This window comes from Aphelocoma coerulescens, chromosome 15 (genome assembly GCF_041296385.1).
Source record: "Aphelocoma coerulescens isolate FSJ_1873_10779 chromosome 15, UR_Acoe_1.0, whole genome shotgun sequence".
Lineage (NCBI taxonomy): Eukaryota > Metazoa > Chordata > Aves > Passeriformes > Corvidae > Aphelocoma > Aphelocoma coerulescens.
In genome coordinates, this window is record NC_091029.1 from 8755920 (window position 1) to 8775287 (window position 19368).

At 39.8% G+C, this 19368-nt stretch overlaps 1 protein-coding gene and 1 long non-coding RNA gene across 5 annotated transcripts in view; one reads left to right on the plus strand and one right to left on the minus strand.

Moving 5' to 3' along the window:
* PI4KA (phosphatidylinositol 4-kinase alpha) overlaps positions 1 to 19368 on the minus strand; it is a 54691-nt gene that overhangs the window by 4225 nt on the left and 31098 nt on the right. For all 4 annotated transcript variants that reach the window (XM_069031129.1, XM_069031132.1, XM_069031131.1 and 1 more), the window contains exons 20-50: positions 18278 to 18386; positions 17682 to 17818; positions 16659 to 16792; positions 16415 to 16497; positions 16071 to 16141; positions 15834 to 15958; positions 15316 to 15397; positions 14629 to 14712; positions 14181 to 14270; positions 13564 to 13683; positions 12877 to 12969; positions 12353 to 12509; positions 11952 to 12079; positions 10543 to 10701; positions 10167 to 10318; positions 9550 to 9657; positions 8714 to 8841; positions 8514 to 8633; positions 7943 to 8022; positions 7625 to 7818; positions 6820 to 6910; positions 5861 to 6028; positions 5254 to 5307; positions 3924 to 4044; positions 3495 to 3624; positions 3309 to 3379; positions 2377 to 2449; positions 2141 to 2211; positions 1441 to 1550; positions 735 to 839; positions 154 to 279 (exon numbers count right to left, since the gene is read on the minus strand). In XM_069031129.1, coding sequence (XP_068887230.1) covers positions 154 to 279; positions 735 to 839; positions 1441 to 1550; positions 2141 to 2211; positions 2377 to 2449; positions 3309 to 3379; positions 3495 to 3624; positions 3924 to 4044; positions 5254 to 5307; positions 5861 to 6028; positions 6820 to 6910; positions 7625 to 7818; positions 7943 to 8022; positions 8514 to 8633; positions 8714 to 8841; positions 9550 to 9657; positions 10167 to 10318; positions 10543 to 10701; positions 11952 to 12079; positions 12353 to 12509; positions 12877 to 12969; positions 13564 to 13683; positions 14181 to 14270; positions 14629 to 14712; positions 15316 to 15397; positions 15834 to 15958; positions 16071 to 16141; positions 16415 to 16497; positions 16659 to 16792; positions 17682 to 17818; positions 18278 to 18386 — 3474 coding nt within the window. The remainder of the gene's footprint in view (positions 1 to 153; positions 280 to 734; positions 840 to 1440; positions 1551 to 2140; positions 2212 to 2376; positions 2450 to 3308; positions 3380 to 3494; positions 3625 to 3923; positions 4045 to 5253; positions 5308 to 5860; positions 6029 to 6819; positions 6911 to 7624; positions 7819 to 7942; positions 8023 to 8513; positions 8634 to 8713; positions 8842 to 9549; positions 9658 to 10166; positions 10319 to 10542; positions 10702 to 11951; positions 12080 to 12352; positions 12510 to 12876; positions 12970 to 13563; positions 13684 to 14180; positions 14271 to 14628; positions 14713 to 15315; positions 15398 to 15833; positions 15959 to 16070; positions 16142 to 16414; positions 16498 to 16658; positions 16793 to 17681; positions 17819 to 18277; positions 18387 to 19368) is intronic.
* Positions 16329 to 18785, plus strand: LOC138119365 (uncharacterized). The gene is made up of 3 exons (XR_011155480.1): positions 16329 to 16403; positions 17618 to 17754; positions 18628 to 18785. It is a non-coding gene; the product is annotated as an uncharacterized lncRNA (long non-coding RNA).

A 19368-nucleotide genomic window follows, 5' to 3' on the forward strand; every position in this document is an offset into this window, starting at 1 on the left:
TTAGCTAATGCACTAATCACTAAAAATGGATTATCAGCATCAGGAACCAGATACAGCATTATAGTATTCATTATGCAATTATTTGTCATTATTTCTTATAAGTAGAATGTTTTGCAGTTGATATTTTGCTGTGCTTGCCCACTGATATTTTACCTTCTGGAATGCAAGGGTAGACTCATCTCCATACTGCCTTGTAAAATAATCATACATCCCAAAGTCTGTCTGCCTGCCCAGCTGGTCACGGGATGTGCAGTCAGGAATGCACTCAATAACACCACACTGGAGGGAAAGAAGAGAAACAGGTTTGTAAAGCATGCTCCCAAAATATATTTTGTTCATGGCTCTTGGCAGTCATACAGGTCCTCTGGGAAATGTGGGGAAGCCGCTTTATAGATCACCAAATACAGAATTTCTAGTTATTCATAAAAAAAGGTATATCCTCTTTTAAGATTTCCACGCAATGTAGGACAAGCTCTGTGACATTCCACTGCTTTGCACAATGTAGTCCCAAAAATCAAACAACAAACACTTGCAAGCAGCAAAACTTCAGAGCCAAAAAGTTTAGAAAAGCAGGAAGCAGGAGAGGAAAGACTCTTTCTATTGCTGGTACTCCAAATATTTGGCAAAAGTGACGTGGGCAGTACTTCCTTGTGGCATGGAAATTTCATGTCTGCTGAAAGAATTTTTGAATTAGGAATGATTTTCTACAGCACTACAGTTAATTGTCCACTTACCCCAGGAGCTGTGGCCACCACTCTGTATGGAAACACAAAAAGATCCAGGCCTACCAGCTGAAATATGTTCTTGAAGAGATCAATGATTTGTAAGGCTAACATGTCCTGTCAGACAAGAAAAAAATTGCACAAACATTACAGCGGTTACAGGTCATAAACTGGATTATAAAAATGCTCTGAAGAACTCTGAAGTGCACATTCAGTAAAGCAGGTCTGCAGATGTGTGCTTGTGCATGCACTATGGGGGAGAAATCAAAAGGGGAACTGATAAATGCTGTGTGAGTGGGCAGCAAGCAACACTGATGATTTAATTGCTGACCTAAGAACAAATTTCCTATCACCCTTTGATAAAAGGCTACTTAATAACTCCAGGGATAATAACCAGCATTCCCTCTTAATCAATCAAACTTCAATGTACAAGATCCCACCTCAGGAACTACTGCTATGTTACCAATAGTTCAACTGAAAAATAAACTCTGAAAAAAATTTTTAAGGCTTGGTAAACTTGTCTTGACAGAATGGCCTTTATTTCCAAACCAGAATTCTAGGGGTACAACTCAGTTCTCCCCCTCAGTCCATAACTCAGTTCCATAACTTTGGAACAAAGTTCCAAAGAAAAATATTTCTATACTAAAATTATTTTCTTCTTATGCATTATCACCTACAAATCTGTCTCCTCTTAAGTGCAAAGCCCAACAGCTTTTACCTGTCTGCAGTCATCGCCCACTTTAAAGATTGCTGCCTGCCAGCAGATTTTCTTACTGTCCTCATCCTCTTCTGCACTTTCATCGATGGAGTCAGAGCGACAACGCAGACCTGCAACAAGAGAACAAAGCAAAACCCAGGCATGGACTTCAATTAGTAACTTTTTATCATGACAAGCCCTCTGCACTCAAACCCACAGCATTTCACTGCAGGTGCTCTACAGATATTTCTGCCTTACAAGGTAATTATCATAGGATAGTTCCCTTTGTCTACTGGAATTAGAACATCTCAAACCAGTGTTCGTGATTTACCAGATAAATGCCTGCATTGCACTGAGTTTGTCAGCCAGAGACTGCCACAAAATGTCTTATTTTGAGAGAAAAACTGCCAAAACCTGGAGTTTTCTACTCTCTAGAAACCCAGAAAAGGCCATCAATTTCTACTTTAGTCTAAAGTAACTGTTATAATTTCTTCAAGAGCCCTATGTGGCTTGCTTCTTGGGAATTAAAAAAGGATTTAAGTTTTCAGAATTTTCTTCACTCTTCCTTTGATACAGGTTCTTTTCTCAGCTGAACCACGGCAGATAAAATTCAACATGGAAATAATTTTCTGCAGTGGTACAGGTCACTAAAAGCACGAAATTTTGAAGGAATTGCTGACTCTTAATTAGTAGTATCAATGATTAAGTTGCAGTTACTAACCTTCTTTTTCAAGCTCACTGACTCCACATCGTTTCACTTTAAATTTGGCCAGATAGGGTGCTTTTGCTGCACTAAATTACAGTAAAAACAAAGATGATGAGTGCAATTAGTCAAACAAAAATTTATAGAAAAATACCTGAATATCATTAACTTAACAAACATAAATGAATAAACACACACACACACACATATATATACACACATATAAAAAAATGAATATAAGAAGAACATGGTACCTCTGCATAGGAGTTCCTGATTTGTAATCAATATCCAGAACAATTGCTTCAGGATTGCTGGGCAAGTAACAGCCTGCAAAACAGAGCAGACAGCTGAGAACAAATCCACTGGCTAGTGAGACAATGCAAGCTGGACAATAACTGATGTCAGTGTCTACAACTTCAGTATGTAGTTTTGAATTAATGTTAGAGAGAAACTGGAGATTACAGTCTGTGAGCCATGAAGGATGTGGTATCCTTTGCATTAGTGAGAGATTGCCAGAAACCAGTAAAATATAGTTTTGAGCTAATACTGCAGAACTTGTACCACAGAAAGGTACAGAGAGGACGTCTCTTGAAACAGTCCCAAATTAGATGTGGCAGCAGTCCCAGTGCTCTGGGGAGTGCCCTCAGCCACCAATACGTGGTAGAAGGTCCTGTTAGAGATCAGGAAAAGCTTTCATCAAACTCCATTTTAAAGAGAAGATTCAGGCTGGGAAAAGATGTTCAAGATTTGAAAGGACCCTCAGATAATGACATTTCAAGGGAATGCCTGATGGAAGAAAGGAGAGAATGAAAGGAACTGGACATGCTTCATTCTTGAGATAATAAAACTTCTCAAAAACGCCACGTCTTTTTTAAAAAGAAGGTGGTAGAAAGCAAATCCTTCCTCTTCAGACATAGACTCTCACTTTTATCCATGATGTGCATTATCTAAATTGCTTTTGGGTAACTTTTGATGCACCATATAGGAATCATTGGATGGGCAAAAATATTTGATTTTTTTTTCAAGAGAGAAACAACTAAACTACAACAGAAGAACAGCCACCAGCACCAAAACTGAAATCTCTACAAGCTGCCACTCACAGGGATTTCAAGATCTGCTTGCAGAAAATAAATAGTCATGTTGAATGCAAAAGCCCACAGTTTTATACTACTAAATCACTTCTTACCAGGCTGCACTTTCACCTCAGACAGAGCACTCAAACAAGCTTTTTTTCTTTCATCTCCTTTAGGGAATGGCCTAGAAAGACAAATGATCCTTAATTTATCTGCATATTATATGTTACTCTACACACTAGCCTCAAATTTGTTTCAAACATACAAACAGAGCACAATTTCTGAAGTATAATACTTACTTGATAATGGCTGAAACATTGGTGATTTTATTAAAGAAATCAAACTCCCGTTGGTAGAACTCTTTGGCTGGGCCAGACAATGAGCCAGTTATCTCCTCCACTAACTGCTCCAGAAGTTCCCCAATGTCAGCTGCATGTGAAAAAAGGAAGCATCTGTGTCAGCAGCTTATTTCAGAAAGTGGAATGATATGGGTGATGGAAATAAGCACCTTTGGATAGTATTCACAAAAAGGTACTGAGGAAACCAGCACCATGTCTCTCCTGATACACTCTATCTACTCTGATGTAGAATGGGCCCTACCTCTATAAATAAAAGAGAAAATCCCAGCTAAAAGGATTCTTCCTTACAAGAAAGAAGCAGGAAGGAGATTTAGTCTGGACTGAGAAAAGGAAAGTAGTCAAGTCAAGATTATATTTTAAAGTACTCACGATCTTTCTGATGTCCTTCTTCATCCAGGTAGATATTAGTTTTCATGTTCCAGATGAACTGGTGAGCCAAGAGCTGGGATTTGGAAGCTGCCCACAGGATGTATTCCCTAACGTAACCCATCTGCAACCATATGCAGCACAGTAAGGATCAAAGTTCATTACAACTCTCAGACACAGTATTACTGCTTCTAACAGCTGTTCTTCAAACCCAGAAAGTGTTAAAGGGATGGAAAGAAGACCTCTGCACTCTCACTCATTCTGCTCAAAGACATGAATGACAGTGTATTTTAATAGATAATGAACTGATCTAGACTGTTTTCAGCTTTGTTACTGACCTATTCTGTTATTCTAATCAGCCTTTCCCCACCTCTATGTAATTTTCCATCTGTTCTATTTGGATTTCAAATCTCTTTGAGCTCAGAGCATCTTCTAGTGTGGGTAAAAAGCACAGTACGTAACAGGGGCGCTGGTCTTGCCTGGCATCACTACGTGCTCCTGTACTACCAGAAATCTACACAGTGTCATATGGACTGTACAGTTTGGTGGCAAGAACTGCATGTGCTGGCACAGTTCCACTGAAATTCTGGAAAGTAAGAAGACACTCTTATAAAGTTGAAGTGTCCAAGAAAATCACACTCCTTCCAGCAGCTGCATTTCCCTTTCCTTTACTCACAACTACTTTTGTAGTCTATAGGTGTTCCTGTGTTTGACTGATATTAACAGGTGTCTGATGTTTGTGCTCTGCACTGCAGAGCTCTCAAAGAATAACTATACACAGTCACCTACCCTATGGGATGGGAATATGTTCACCTGAAAATAAAGCACTGACCAGAGCTCACTGCCTCGCTGGCAGGTAAAATGATCTCACATTAATGAACTCTGAACTTAGTTGTCAAGCTTTACTTTGGCTTCTGCAAGATGAGGCTGAGATCTGATTTCATACACGTGATGGAGCACAAGACACCCCTGTATGTCTTCTTTGGTTAACTCCGAAGCTAAATGGTTAAGGGTAATGATTTAATTTCATTACTCATCATCTCATGCAGACTTCCAAAAGCTTTATTCAGAGTCCTCACCTGGGGCTTCCCATAACAAAATCTCTTTCCTGAGAGATGAGCTACATAGCCTTTCTCAAGTTCACTTATTCATAAAAGAGGTGTATCCAAAGCAAGCTAGCCTCTAGAGACCATAATTCTTCTTCTATGTATTAGATATAGGATAATAATAAGCAGGATTAGATGACACTTATTTTTGTTTTATTTACTGCTTTAAATCTTAAAGCTCCATTAAAAATCTGTTTTGTTTACATGCAGCTGATTCATAATCTCACCTTGTCATACCGCAGTGCCTGAACTATCTGTGGAATGTAGAATAAAATGGCATCCTGAAAGAGAAGGGATGGCAGGGTTTTACTGCTTTGTTTTGGCAGTCAGAAGGGAAGATGAGTCACATACACGGAGAAAAGCTCCTTTCAGTTAGGCGATAAACAAAATCCCACTGCCTTTTTATTTTAAACTATGTATACAACTCCCTCAAATCAAAGTACTATTCTGTTTAGTAACTCCCTTAAAAATATAGTTAATAATCATGTATTTCACAGTCCTAACAGAAGTCTGACAAGTGCTAAAAAACAGCTTTCTGCTGCCTTAAAAGAAACAACTTTGTCACTGAGAAAAGATGCAAAAGAGATTATTTGAGAAGGGCAGACTGAAGAATTCAGCTTAGTGTCACTTACAACAACAAAGCTGCAAATACATGAGCCAGTTTTACATGGAACAATCAATTTCAAGTTTCCATCCCACTCCGTGCACATTCTGCCATGTGCTGCACCCATTTAGCACACCTCTCTCCAGGGCATTAAAATGAAGCCTGTGGCCACAATGACCAAGGCCATAACTTCCCCTGGAGTGTTAAGGCTTTCTTGGAACTCTTCTTACCGGAGGGAAAGATCGCAGGACTTTAACTCCATACTGGGCTGTCAGAGGATGAGGTGGATACATGCTTGAGAAGTAGGACAGGCCAGTTGGTGGATCTGTGGGTGCCCAGCACAGAACGTGGCTGAGCTCAGGTGCATCAGCATCAATCGTGTGCCAGGTAACCAGGTACTGAAAAAGCAGGCCAGACACATTAGGGCTTGTAGCACTCACTGATGTGTGGGTACTACACATCAGACAATAATGCTGTCATCTAGCTTCCTCCAGCAGGGCAAGTGAAATATGGGACTTTTTTTTTTACAAAACCATGGTTGTTTTATCTAATGCATTTTTTCCATGGAAACCTAGCTGTTGGAATCACCTCACCTCTCAGAACACCAAATGAAGTTACTAAAAGCACAATCCAGGAGCTCTAGCACAGGGAGAAAGGATGAGTCATTTTGAAAAGGGTCAAAAAAGGTTCAGTTTTCCTGCCGTCTATTTTACAGGTGACGTATAGAACACAGCTCTGACAAGACTGTCCCTCACAGCACTAAAGTGCTTCACTGCAGATCAGCATGGTGAACCTCCCTCACTTCCAGACCTTGGCCTTTTGATACACAGAAAAGGTTACGCTTGAAATAACTTCAGCAGCAGCACTCATCATGGCTTGGTCCAGTGATCTTTTCACTAATTATGCCAAAGGAACAGAAATGGTTGCTGTACTGCAAGTGATGGGTTTTGAGCCATTTTGTGTACAGTGAGAATACCCAGAAGCAAAATGCACCTTTAGCTAACTGGCTACCTTACTGCTGTGATTCTCCCCTCAGCACCCCCTTTCCACAGCTGTTCTGTCATTCTCTCCTACCAGAAATATGGGTAGCACTAGAACAAACACTGGTAAGTCAAGACTGTATTTTCCAATATATCTGAATGAAATGGGCCTACTGGGGCCCTGTAACCATAAAAATGTTCACAGGTACCTTTATTGCCTCAGGAACATCACTAACAGCTCCCGGGTCCAACCGGACCAGACGAGTCACTTCTGTTCCAATAGCTTCAGTGTTCTTAAACCTAAGTATAACCAGGAATACAGTAACATTATTAGAAAATTTTGATGGCTTCTTCTATTTATGTGAAGATGAGGGCAGTAAAAGGCAAAGAACTGTATGCTCAATAAACAAATACTCCAACTATGAAATAATGTACACCAACATGCTGTGGAAAGAGGATTCTGAAACAACTGGTCCTCATCCAGTGCTTTTGTATAAATCAGTTGTATCTCAGCCCACTTCCACTAGTGGATTCTTGGCTGAAATATCCCATCTGGGATTCTACAGCAAGCAGAGCACAAAACTGTACTTGGCAAAAACCATCACTGTCGTAAGGGGGAAAGAATTTCCTTTCCCTTCCATAGCCAACTATGCTAATTCTCCTGTAATACTTATTAAAGTGCAAGCCAATATCTAGCTAAAACACTGCACTGCTTAAATGCTATGCTTGCTAATGGGCTGAATGCTATTAAAAAACAAACCTGATTTCTTCTGAATCAAATGCTAAGTGCAACACTGGCAAAGAGCAGGTGGTAGGAAAGGCAGTTGGACTTCATTAGTGACTGAGCCAAATGAGTCTATTAAGTAATCCAGTTCTTTTCAGGGTCTCAAACAGTTGTGACAGTATGCAAGAGGCTGCAACCAGCAGCAAGCGCTATCAGTACTCACTGTAAATACTCACTCAACTTCTAAGGCAGCAATAATTGCATCAGTTGTTTCTTTTGAAATATCTCACCTGGTAGGCAGCTGCACAGCAAGATGAGGAGAAATGCTCCAAGCCAGATTTACATTATCCTTCCACTGCTTCTCACTAAGACTGATGTATTTAGACCTCCAGTTTGCTACACTGCTCTCTCCAGTTTGATCCAACTCTAGCTCAGGGGAAGACAGTGGATTGTACCATGTGATCAAGCGTTCAATCTCAGTAGCCTGAGGGAAACAGGAAATACGAGGGTTTTCTGGAAGAAGCAAAACACTCCCAATCCCATTCTTTAGTTGATATATCCAGGGTCTTAGAAATTTATGCAGTTTTCCCATCCTTCTGATGACTCACCAGCAGTGAGAGCAGTAATGTCCTGCGCTTCATGTAGTACTTGTGCAGCTGTGTCCCCCTGTTTGTCTTCTTGGACATTCCTGGAGAAAAGGATAAAAAAGTTTTCAGTGGCTTTTGTTCAGTAGGTTAAGCTGTATTTTCAAACTGTCCACACCTGGAAACATTAACACAGAAGAACTGAAAAGTAAGAGCACGTAGTTTTAAAACTGTACAAAAACACAGTCCAGGATCTAATGTCACTCTGCTGTCTCCAAAAAGCACTAGAGGCATGTTTACACAAAGCAAGAAATTTCCTTACAGGAGTTCAATGCATCTTGACCTCCTCCAGTCTTATTTCTCCTGCACTACAGAATTGAACATTCTATGAAAAAGCTCAGGTGATTTCAGAACTTTCCTGCTTGTTACCAGTGAGATTTTTTTCTGCCTTCTTTTTTCGGAGTTTGGCACTGGTAATTAAATACCCTGCCAGAATACGAGCCTGATGTTAAAGGTAAATATTTTCTTCAAATAGCTGAACATAAACTATGCCGTAAAATTGGCAGTAATGAGCTGGTTACAATCAAAAATATACCTGACTTTTTAGATATAGTTGACATGCCACTGGACAAAGGGTAAGTATTTATCCATCCTTGTGTAGCCTGTTGCCGAGATCCAACATTGATATCCAGGTTGCTCCTGGTGTCTTGATTATCTAAGAATAGAGCACAAATCTGATGTAGAATCCAATCAAAGAAACCAGACGCTTTTAAAACAGCACTTAAAGGAACTCACCAGGTGGCACAAGTTGGCTGGCAGTCAGATACTTCTTGTCTGAGAACATTGCTGTCCAAAACTTGATCAATACGGTGATATCCTCACGGAGCCTCTTTTCCCCTTGTGTAGGGAACTTTGAAGGACAACTTGAAGAAATCACACAAATAATGTGATGTTGAGTGCATTAGGGGAAAAAACTCCCAGCAGTCAAAAACCCTCACCAACCTAATCAAGTAATATTTTTTATTCTGACTGAAATCTACAAGGATGAGACCACACATCACTACATTTTATCCTCATGGCTTTATTATGTCTGACTGAAGAGTACAAACTTCCAATTACAACTGAAAATTAAGGCAGCAGTCTGTCAGCATACTGGATTCATTTGAAAGTTAATATTAGGACTGACTGACCTCCTCACATTCAGACATTCCTATCAATTAAATTTTCTTTTGTGCCTGTATCAAATGTTGAAATAATTAGATTCAGTGTGGCCGTATTTTCAAAACAATGAAACTGTATTTCAGCCACACACACTCTAAGAGCAGTTCTTTAAACCTTATAAATCTAGATACAATTTTGAGCACTGAATAAACTTCAAAATAAGGAAAAATGGAACAGAAACATTCCTGCTTTTTAAACCACACATAAAATCTGAAACTAAAATCTAAGCCTCTTTGAGATAGTGTATGAACCATACTAAAGCACAAGACCCGTTTCTGTTAAAGTGGGTAAAAAAAGGAAAGGAAGAAAAATCACTAGAAGAGAAAGACAGCTGCTGCTTTGAAGTATCACTGAATGTTCAGGAAAAACACAAACACATTTTCAGTGAGTCGTTTCAAATAAAAGAGTACCTGAAATAATCAAAGGCAGTTGAATAAATCTTTTCTCTCAAAACATTTCGGATAGTTGCATTTGGAACCACATCAGCATGCAGCAAAGACAAACCCAGGGTCAGCAACCTAATAAGCAAAATAGAGAATGGAAATGTTGGCTCTCCCAAAATGGTGACCAATACACCACTATGCAAACCACAGCTACAGCTGTAACCCTAGCCTGAGAAGTGTCTGTTTCAGAGCTTCTGGCAATCTGCTCACATTATCAGTCTATTCCCAAAGCTGTGACTGCTGAACCACAGAAAGTGAAAGCCTTCAAGTCACAACAGGTGGAAGTAACTGATGAAGCAAAGACTAGATCCATGATGTGGGCAATTCACCATATGAAATCATCCCACGAAATTTCCTGAAACACCAAAAACTTATTTTCAAGCTGAAGCGATCAACTTCTGCTTTGAAAACAGAGCTTAGACCGCATCATTGCAGGCTTTTAAAGTAATTTTCATTACTTGAAGCCAAGGACAAGTTAAACATGAAGTGTCTAGTTGTTTTCTTCCATCTCCCTATAACCTTATTTCTTCTCCCTATAATCTTATTTCTGTGATTCCACCAAGGAAAAACCCAAAAGCACTCACTTAAATCTGGGCCCAATGGCTGCCACGTGCCGATTCAAGCTGCCTTTCGCCCCGCCAATGTTCAGGGACAGGGACCGCTGGAGCAGGCTGGAGAAGATCTCGATTTGGTCAGAACTGCAGTATTTGGCTATTTCAAACCTCTGCACCAAAAACTGAGAAAAAGAGACAGACATACCATGCCTCCTTTGACCTTTTTGAATTCCAAACCCCACCACCAGACTTCTCTCTGTTTGAAACACCTTTCTTCCCCTCAATGATTATGCTCCTCTAAACAGAGTGTGTCTCGTGGCTGTGAGCACCTGACTCCAGTCCTTTCCCAAATCACAGGAACAGGAACAGACTGCCACAGGTGGGACATTCCAGAAGAAATACACACCTCTATCCAGATGTAATGTGGGGTCACCTCTGGTGGACAGGGCCTTGGCTGGCTCTCCTCCGAGGCTGCTAATGGATCTGCTTCTTTCTGCTCTGCAGAAAACAGCCCAACTTTCTGCTCCACTGTCATTTGCCAGGCTCCTGCCATTTCCCGCATGAACTGCAGAAAGGAAGGTGACAGTGCTTCTTGTTTCAAGAGCATCTTCTTATATGGAGAACACAATCTTTCCCCACAGCACACACAAGAACCTACTACAACAATTAAAATTCACTGCAGTGCTGACAGAGAAGCAGACAAGTCTATACATCCCACCTGAAAGAAAATGCTTCTTTCACTTCCTAAATTACAAAAGGAAGAGAGACTCCCCCGGAATCTCAGCTAGTAACAGAAAGACTAAAGGCAGCAGTAGCCAGGCACTGCATTTTGTTGAGGAGACTTTGTTGACTGAATTGTCAGATCAGCCCATGCCATCCATCCTCCTGCTCTACTAAAGGTTGCTGCCTCTCACACAAGCCCAGCAGAGACAAGCACATGCCAGGTAGCCATGACCTGCAGGACATATTTGGCCCCTGAGAACACTGAGCACACCCTAGCTGATCAAGCACAATAAAGATGGTACATAATTCAGTTTTGCTGATCCTGCTCTTAGGAGCAGCATCCTCTGTACTAAGGGGGCTAAGCAACCATGGGTGTTTCTCTGTTCTCCTCAACAAGATACAAAGACATTTGCCCAAATGCCCAATGGAAAAAAATGAACTTGATGCTCAAGAAATTAACCACTGAAACCTGCACATAAACTCAACTAAGTAAATTCAGATGGGTGATTATCTCCAGCAAGTGAAACACCTGGTGCTCCCTAAGCAAAGCAATTACCAGAGGCAGCTTTCTCAGCTATGTGAACTGTCACTACACCATGCTGAGTTGCTTTATTACTATTACATTGATCCCCATCTCACAAAATACAACTGGTTTAGCCTGTTACAGAATTAGGACACTTGCGAACCTATGTTTTTATGTAATAGTGCAATACCAGATACCAGAGGCTGATTAACGAGCAGGGACACTGATTTCTCTTTGTTTTAAAACACCATTCTGTAGTTTTTGATAGTATAGTCATTCATGAACAGCTCAGGCCTCTCATCAGCAAAGTAAACTCTATAGCTGAGATTCTAACAGGCTTCTTTCGCTGTAACGCTCATGCTCTTGAGAAAGATCTGTTTCCCGTAGTCCACCTCATGAGGGTGCTCAGACTTCCAACAATACAGGAACAGAGACTTCCTGGCAGGCTGAAGTGATTGACAGTGCATTTAAACACCCTTGACACAGATTCACATTATCTGCGAATCTCTCAAAATCTTCTCTCTTCCCCCTCGCAGGGGCAGAGAACAAGTAGTTAAATCACTTCCTACCGGCACTTCTATTCCATTCTTGGCAGCAAGCAGCCACTCCCAGCAAGCAATTGCTGTTTCCATGCCATGTTCATTGAACATTCGCAGGGGTCCCCAACACAGATGATGAAGGAGCTGGGGATCACAGTCTGAAAATAAACATTCACTCAGATTTCTCCAACAGAACAACTGCTTTCCACGTCAGCATGACATTGGTGTGCACCGTAGGTAATAATCAGCTCCTAATAATAAATAGCTTCTAGTTTAAGGAGGCTTTTCCCCAATATAGGCCTAATTGAAAAAATTCAAAACAGTTTTGCTTCAAGTTGATGCATACTGGGTTGGTATAGGGATAGTTTTTGTAGTTTGTTATTCTTGGCATTCATCGTCAGAAAGCAGAACTCCCATTTGGTTTTCATTACCTTTGCTGCTTATTAGCAGTGCAGTCAACTTAAACATGGCCTGGGTGTAGAATTCAGTATTGCTTGATTCAAGAGCAGCATTCAGCTCTTTGACCATCAGTTTATTCAGGTCAGATGTTCGTCCTGTGGCATTTGAGAACTGAATCATTCCAGAAACCTGTAAAATTTAAGGGGGTTTTCAACAGAGAACAGTATTTTCAGGAATCCAGTTTAGTATTGGTCATGTGCTGAGTAGGGAGTTCCACAAACAGAGGCATCTTTTGTTACTACTTTACCAAATCTTTAGCTTTATCTGCAATCTAATCTGTAGCTTTATCTAATCTTTAGCTTTATTGCAAGACCAACAATAAAATGATTTGTTTAATAACCTAGGAAAATTATACTCTTTATACTGAAGGGATTTAGAGACTATGCTTCATGTAACATAGACCCACACACCAGTACAGGCTGGAAGGACATCATCCCCTGAGAAGTGATGCCAGAGCTTGTGGACACCCCACAGTCATGAGAAATCCTGTACTTACCTCTCCTGCATAGCGGTTGCGCAAGTTAAGAGAAGCCATGAAGTTGGAGTAGTCCTTCTTCACACAAGTTGGTCTTTCAGTTAGCTGGGTTGCCTGTGACCAGACCACAACAAGGTGTTTATACTGTTCATATCAAACCACTTGTCCCTCTCTCTTTTTATTCCTTCACATATGTTTTAAATTTCCTTATGCTTATAATCAGAGTAGTATCAGGACTGTTATGTACAACAGTACCAGGACTGATAAAAATCAAATAAGGAGTATGTGTATCTTTTCCATGGATACAGGATCATAGAATATACTGAGTTGGAAGGGACCTACAGGAATCATTGAGCCTAACTCCTGCACAGGACAAACCCAACAATCACACCACACCATTGGGAGCATTGTCCAAGCACTTCTTGAGCTCTGTCAGGCTTGGTGCAGTAACCACTTCCCTGGGGAACCTGCTCCCGTGCCCAGCCACCCTCTGAATGAAGAACCTTTTCCTAGTACCCAGCCTTAAACCTCCACCGATTCAGCTTCATGCCATTGCCTCGAGTCCCGTCACAGGTCACCAGAGGAGATCAGTGCCTGCACCCTGCTGCCCCTTGTGAGCAAGTTGTAGGCAGCAATGAAGTCTCTCCTCAGCCCTCTTAATTTGTCAAAGTCTCTCTGCAGGTGCACAAAGGAACAAACAATACTCACACCCAGAGTGGTGTTCTGCCTGTTGTAGCCTGCAAAGTGCAAAACGCTTTCTGTAGCCATGGCCAGTCCAGTGTGCTGGGACAACCCCGATACCCAGTTCTGATGTTTGTTTAGGTACTCCTAAAAAAAAACCCCAAACCCCAAAATACTTGATTAACTTCAGAACAAGGCAGCTCATAAGCAAACTATGTTTACAAAAACATAAGCAATGCAAACAAAAGCTCATCACTGCAAACTATGGGAAACTTAACTATACACATACATGACAAAAGACTGTCCCTACTCATCTCTTCCAGGCATTGCTCCCCTGGCAATAAGATTTTCTGAATGTCCTCCTAAATACACAAAGACTCCTTCTGTATTCAAAATGAATGAAGTTATCAAGATAAATGCTTGAAGGCTGAGATCTTTCTTAAAAGAATCACTTCTGACAAAAAAACCTTATGAGATGAACTGGTTTGGACTATATAGAAGAAGGGAATATAATTAGTTGCCCTTTCACACAAGGATAGAAACCCTTGAGGCTCTTTTTTTAGGAAAGGAAATACAAACTTCAGGTAGATTTGCAGTGTCCAATATCTGCAAAAATCAAATTTTCACAGAAGCAGGCCCATTACCTGTAGATGAGATTTTGTAACAGAGGGAGCCCATTTCATTGCTTCTTGCAGAATCATCCCACAGCGTGCAGCGAAGTCCTTGACTATACTCTAGAACAAAAAGCATCAACACAATCAGTAAAATACAGGACATTTAGCATGAGGCACTAGTTTTAATGATGTAGTAAGTAACATAGGGAGCAAGACAGTTGCAGCAACGTGACACAGTTAAAAATCTTCTGTAACAGTTAAATGTGACCTTGATTAGAAAAGAACTGTCACACTTTAAGTCAAGTAAAATAGTAAAATTCAGAAAAACATAAATACTGAGTATCATATCCTATTAGAAAAACCTCACCTAGGGAAGTATTTTTTAAAAATGACCATTCAGAGCAGCTCACTAATTTATCTCCAAGCTATGAAATGAGGCATTGTTTCATTCTTTGATAAATCACAGAAGGCCACCCACCTCTCTGGCTTCATGCGTGTCGGGGACTGTTATTCTGTATGGAGCATCAGGAATGTCATAGTATGGTTGGTCCTTGTGAATGTCCTAAACAGAAACAATTATCAGCTCTCAGTAAGGCAAAATTTATCATCACTTGACATTAACACTACAAGTACCAAACCTATTTGGTTAGCCTTTGCTCCCCAAATCAACTTGAACAGCTCTAAAAGAAACTGTTTGTATTCCAGTTTGGTTTTTAGAATAAATAATTTCAAAAATCCAAAGCACTCTCCTCAACATTTAGTACAAAAATAAAACTCTATAAAGCATTTCCATCTTCAAAAATTCTAGCATGTAATAAACTCAAGAAATATGGATACACATACACAGACTGGAGAGAATATAACCTAAAAACCATCAGTTATAGAAGACCAAACAAACCACAAACCAGAAAAACACCACCGAATTTTTATTTCAAATGAGACATTTCAACAATTATAAACCACATCTGACAACAACTTTTTAGCACTAGTTTTACTACTTATGAAATAGGGTTGCGAAGATAGTTCTTGCTTCACAGAATTTAAAATTAAGATTTTATCAATCTTAGTAAAAGGAAAACCAAATTACAAACTCAATTAAGTATCAAATAAATGCAGAACAAAGCAAAAAAGAAAAAAAAAGTTCCAGGAAAGAAAAAGTACTTACTGCACTAAGAGACAGAGACAATGTCTGCAGAATATCTAGCATAGTCTTCAGCACAGTTCCACTCCACAGCAAGTGAGGAAATCTAGAGCAAGACAGAATTCAGAAACACAATAACAGGGAGAGCTGAGGAAGGACATTATTTTATCAAGGGAGCTAATCAAACATCCCGTTTTATACCCCCCTAGGTAAGCTCACACTCAACAGAAGCCACAAAGCCTGCCATGGCTCATGGCTTAACCCAGAGCCAAAAGGTGAGGAGAGCTATTTCATAGGAGCTGAGACTGCATTTCTATCATGGGCACTTTGCTTTGCTCCACCCATGGGAATACTAAGCCGACATACATTTTAACCCACTTTAAGTTTCAGAGCTCAGGCTAAAAATACTATTGACTGTTATTTTTCAAGGAGATGTTTCAGCAGAAGTAGCAGCCAAGAAATCCACTTGACCAGTGTCACCAAGTGCCTAAGGAACCACTAAACAGTCACTGCGAAAAGAGAAACATGAAATCTGTACTCACTTGTCTACCAGTCCAGATAAGTATTTGTCTGCAACTCTCCTGATTCTCTTGTGAATGTGGTTGAAATTCACCAGCAAGAACTGAGCATGTCTCTCCAGCTCTTCTTCATTCTCCTTAGTTTTAGGCTAAAAAACATGCCAAAGTATGAAGCTCTTAAAGGAAAAGACAAACTCACTTTCATAAACTGAAATGAGAACTTTAATACAAATTCAAAGTTTTAGTTTCCAGGTTACCTACTTTATCAGCCATCATTGACAGGAAAGCTTCAAACACCTTGTCAGCAACAGCTATCACACACTGCATCATGCCTGAGGAACGGAGAGAAGTGACAGGTTTGATTGTCAAAACCACATTTGTTTTATAAACCATACTTAACAGTTAAAAAGTGTTTATGTTTACTCAGCCAATATTGAACCAGTTTCAAAACAAAACCAGTGTTCTTGGCAAGAATAAAGCAGGAGCAATCTGGTGAACATGATTCATTTTGTTATATAGCTGCTTGATTTGTTTCTGCTTTGCAGGCCTGAAGATAATTTCCTCATATCTCAAGCTGAGAGAAAACCTTGGCAGGTAAATCTTACCAGATTTGTCTTTTTGAATTGCTTTATCTTCGAAATAGCAAAACATGACTTGGAAGCGGTCTTGATCAGTTGAACGCAGCACCCTAGGGAAGGAGAGTTTTGTAAGCTGAGGTGTTTTGGGGTTTTTTATTTCAGGTTTTGTTTGGTTTAGATCATGTCTCTTTCAGGGATTTATTGACTGTTTTGTTTCAGGGGGTTTTTTGCTGTTTCATCAGTGAAAAGAAGTAAATATCTATACATATACCTCATATACTCTAGGCGGTAAACAGAAAGGAGATAGGTAGACATGGCAAAGTCCAACTTATTGATCAATGCTGACACTTCTGGAGGAGGATCCAAGAGATTGATTATGGTACTCCGTAATTCATTTAATTCAGCCTAGAGATGAATACATGAAGTTATCTTAAGTGGGAGTCCTGTATTAGCTTGTGTCCTCAAACATGCATTCAGCTATTACTCTGTTAACGTTTCAACCTTCACAAATATGTCAGAGGATGCTTCTGCCTGCAGACTCAGACCAACCTCCCCTGAATCAGCAGGGATGATTTGAATGCTTCAAATACAGAACAGAATTAAATCTGGAATCAAGCTCCTGGCAGAAATAACTGCTAATTTCCATGCAGTTATACCAATGAAGAAATACAATTCCTACACTAAATGCATAAAAGTTCAACCAACATCAGCACTACCCAGCTCCTGAAATTTCATGGACTTGTGCCAGTCTTTGGTGCCACAGAACTATGTATCAAGGCACAATGCAGATTTCTGTATTACTTGGGAGCCAAAGAGATTTCATAAGCCAAAAAGAGCCCTTGGGCAAAATCTGTCCTGCAAAATCTATACTACAAACACTAAGGAGAGAGAATACCAGATCAAGCCAGAGTAAATTTAACACTTCTTTGAAAGACTGAAGGTATTGTTTCCTTTCAAACTTTGTTGATTTTCTTTTTTTTAAACAGTGGAAGTTTTGTTGGATACAAAATGGATGAAAAAGCACTAAGAGGCTTCCATCTTCACAGAGACTTGGTTTCTACACCTAATTAAGATGGTGTAGCTTCCCCTCTAAACACTTATATTAACACTACATAAAACTGACCCCAAGTCACTTATGCATCCTGCTGTCAGAAGAATAGTGTAAAACAGCTTCTTTCCACTAATAGGAGGCAGGTTAAAGGAGTGTTGTGCTATTTCAATATATCACAGGTACCATGTCATTTAACACTGGCAGACATTATGGAAGGAGCTAATAGAAGAAATGAATTCCTACAGAAGTCACGGTGTCATTCTTCATGGCAGAATTGTACTGCAGAACAGATCGAAGTGGCTCTTTGCTGGGAAACGTGAGTAATGGAGACTTGGTGGCAATTTCACACACACCTTCATACCATTCTTCTGGCCAAAGACCTGGAACAGAAGTAGAAAGAGGAAGGTGGAATGAGGCATTATAAAAAAATAAGTTTCACAAAGTTACTCACATTACCAAGCTTTACACTACTTCCTAGGGCAGATTTTTCATGCTCTTAAGCACAGACACTCAAAACACATGATCCATGTTCCAATGTTTCTACTTAATTACCATTGTACCCCATGTGTCTGATCTTTGATTTCAGGAACCTGGCTATCAAAACTTATAACTAGGGCTATTAACTTAGGAATAAAACTAAGTAGAAGTTGTACTATGCTGCATCTGATAACAAACCTGCAAAGATTTAAAGAAATCCTACCAGAGAACAGTCATGTAAGCTGTTTGCTTTGAAGTGTCTTTATGCCTGTAATTTTTCTTCCAGCTACTGTGAATAATTTCCATATAGTTGTATTTACATTCATCAAAAGGCAATGCTGTCCTCTTAGAATGTCCAGTACCTGATCCTTCCACAGCAAATCCCATCAGCACCGAATACAGCCAGAAATCGCGGAACAGCTTCTGCAGCCTGGGTTTGGCCTCCTTGATGGGTGGCAAGCGTCTAGTGAGCTACCAAAGAAATAAAAATTAACATTTGAAAATGGTGGGAGTTAGAATAACTTAATTCCACACTAAGGAATCAATTCATGCACCCTCTTTACTATGATTTACAAGGGCAATATTCTTTGTCACCTATGAAAACTAGTATTATACTGCTATTGTTACATTGAAGGAATTAAGTTCGTTTTGGAAAGCTGAAAGGCTAACTTTTTGAGATGCCTGAAGTAAGAATTTCCTTTGTTTTACACAGGAATAACACCATGCTGATACAGTAACCTCTGAGGAGAATACATAATATTAGTATACTATCCACTGCAGGGAGGAAGAGACCACGTGGTCCTTTAAATTGTGCTGAAGACAATGCCATGAAGCTTTGCTTCAGTGTAAAGGAACTCCAAACTAAATAAATATTAGTCAAAAACGATTCTGGTTGCTATTGTTTATTAGCTTTGTGGAAATACACTGAGGCACCAATTGGGGATCTTTCATTGTTTGCACCCACGCACAGAATGACATCAGTTCTGAAGAATTTACTATCTAAACAAGCAAGTAAAGGAGCATTATTTTCAACACATTTATTAAAATTCTCTGATACTTTTTGCACAAACAGCTGCTACCACCGGAAGAGCACTATATCCTCCCAGCCAACATAATATACAATTTTAGATATATTTATATAACAGAGATCATAGTGTATTATCCTAAAAAGAGCTAAAGCACAGGCAGTGTATGAAAAGTAAAAGAAATCATCCATTAAACCACAAGCTTTATTCAATATGACTGTATATTACTACTGTAAACTTTATTAACAAAATGTTACATTCTAATCTAGCTTGAAGAAGTTTTCTGTAACCACAATAATTCTCTCTAGGTATGAGAGCCAGCAGTACTTCAGTGAAACCTTACATAAAGCCAACTTTGGATGCATTTGTAAATCATGAGGGAGATTAGTCATTTAAAAAAGAAAAGCATTAAAAAATCCTTCTATTTT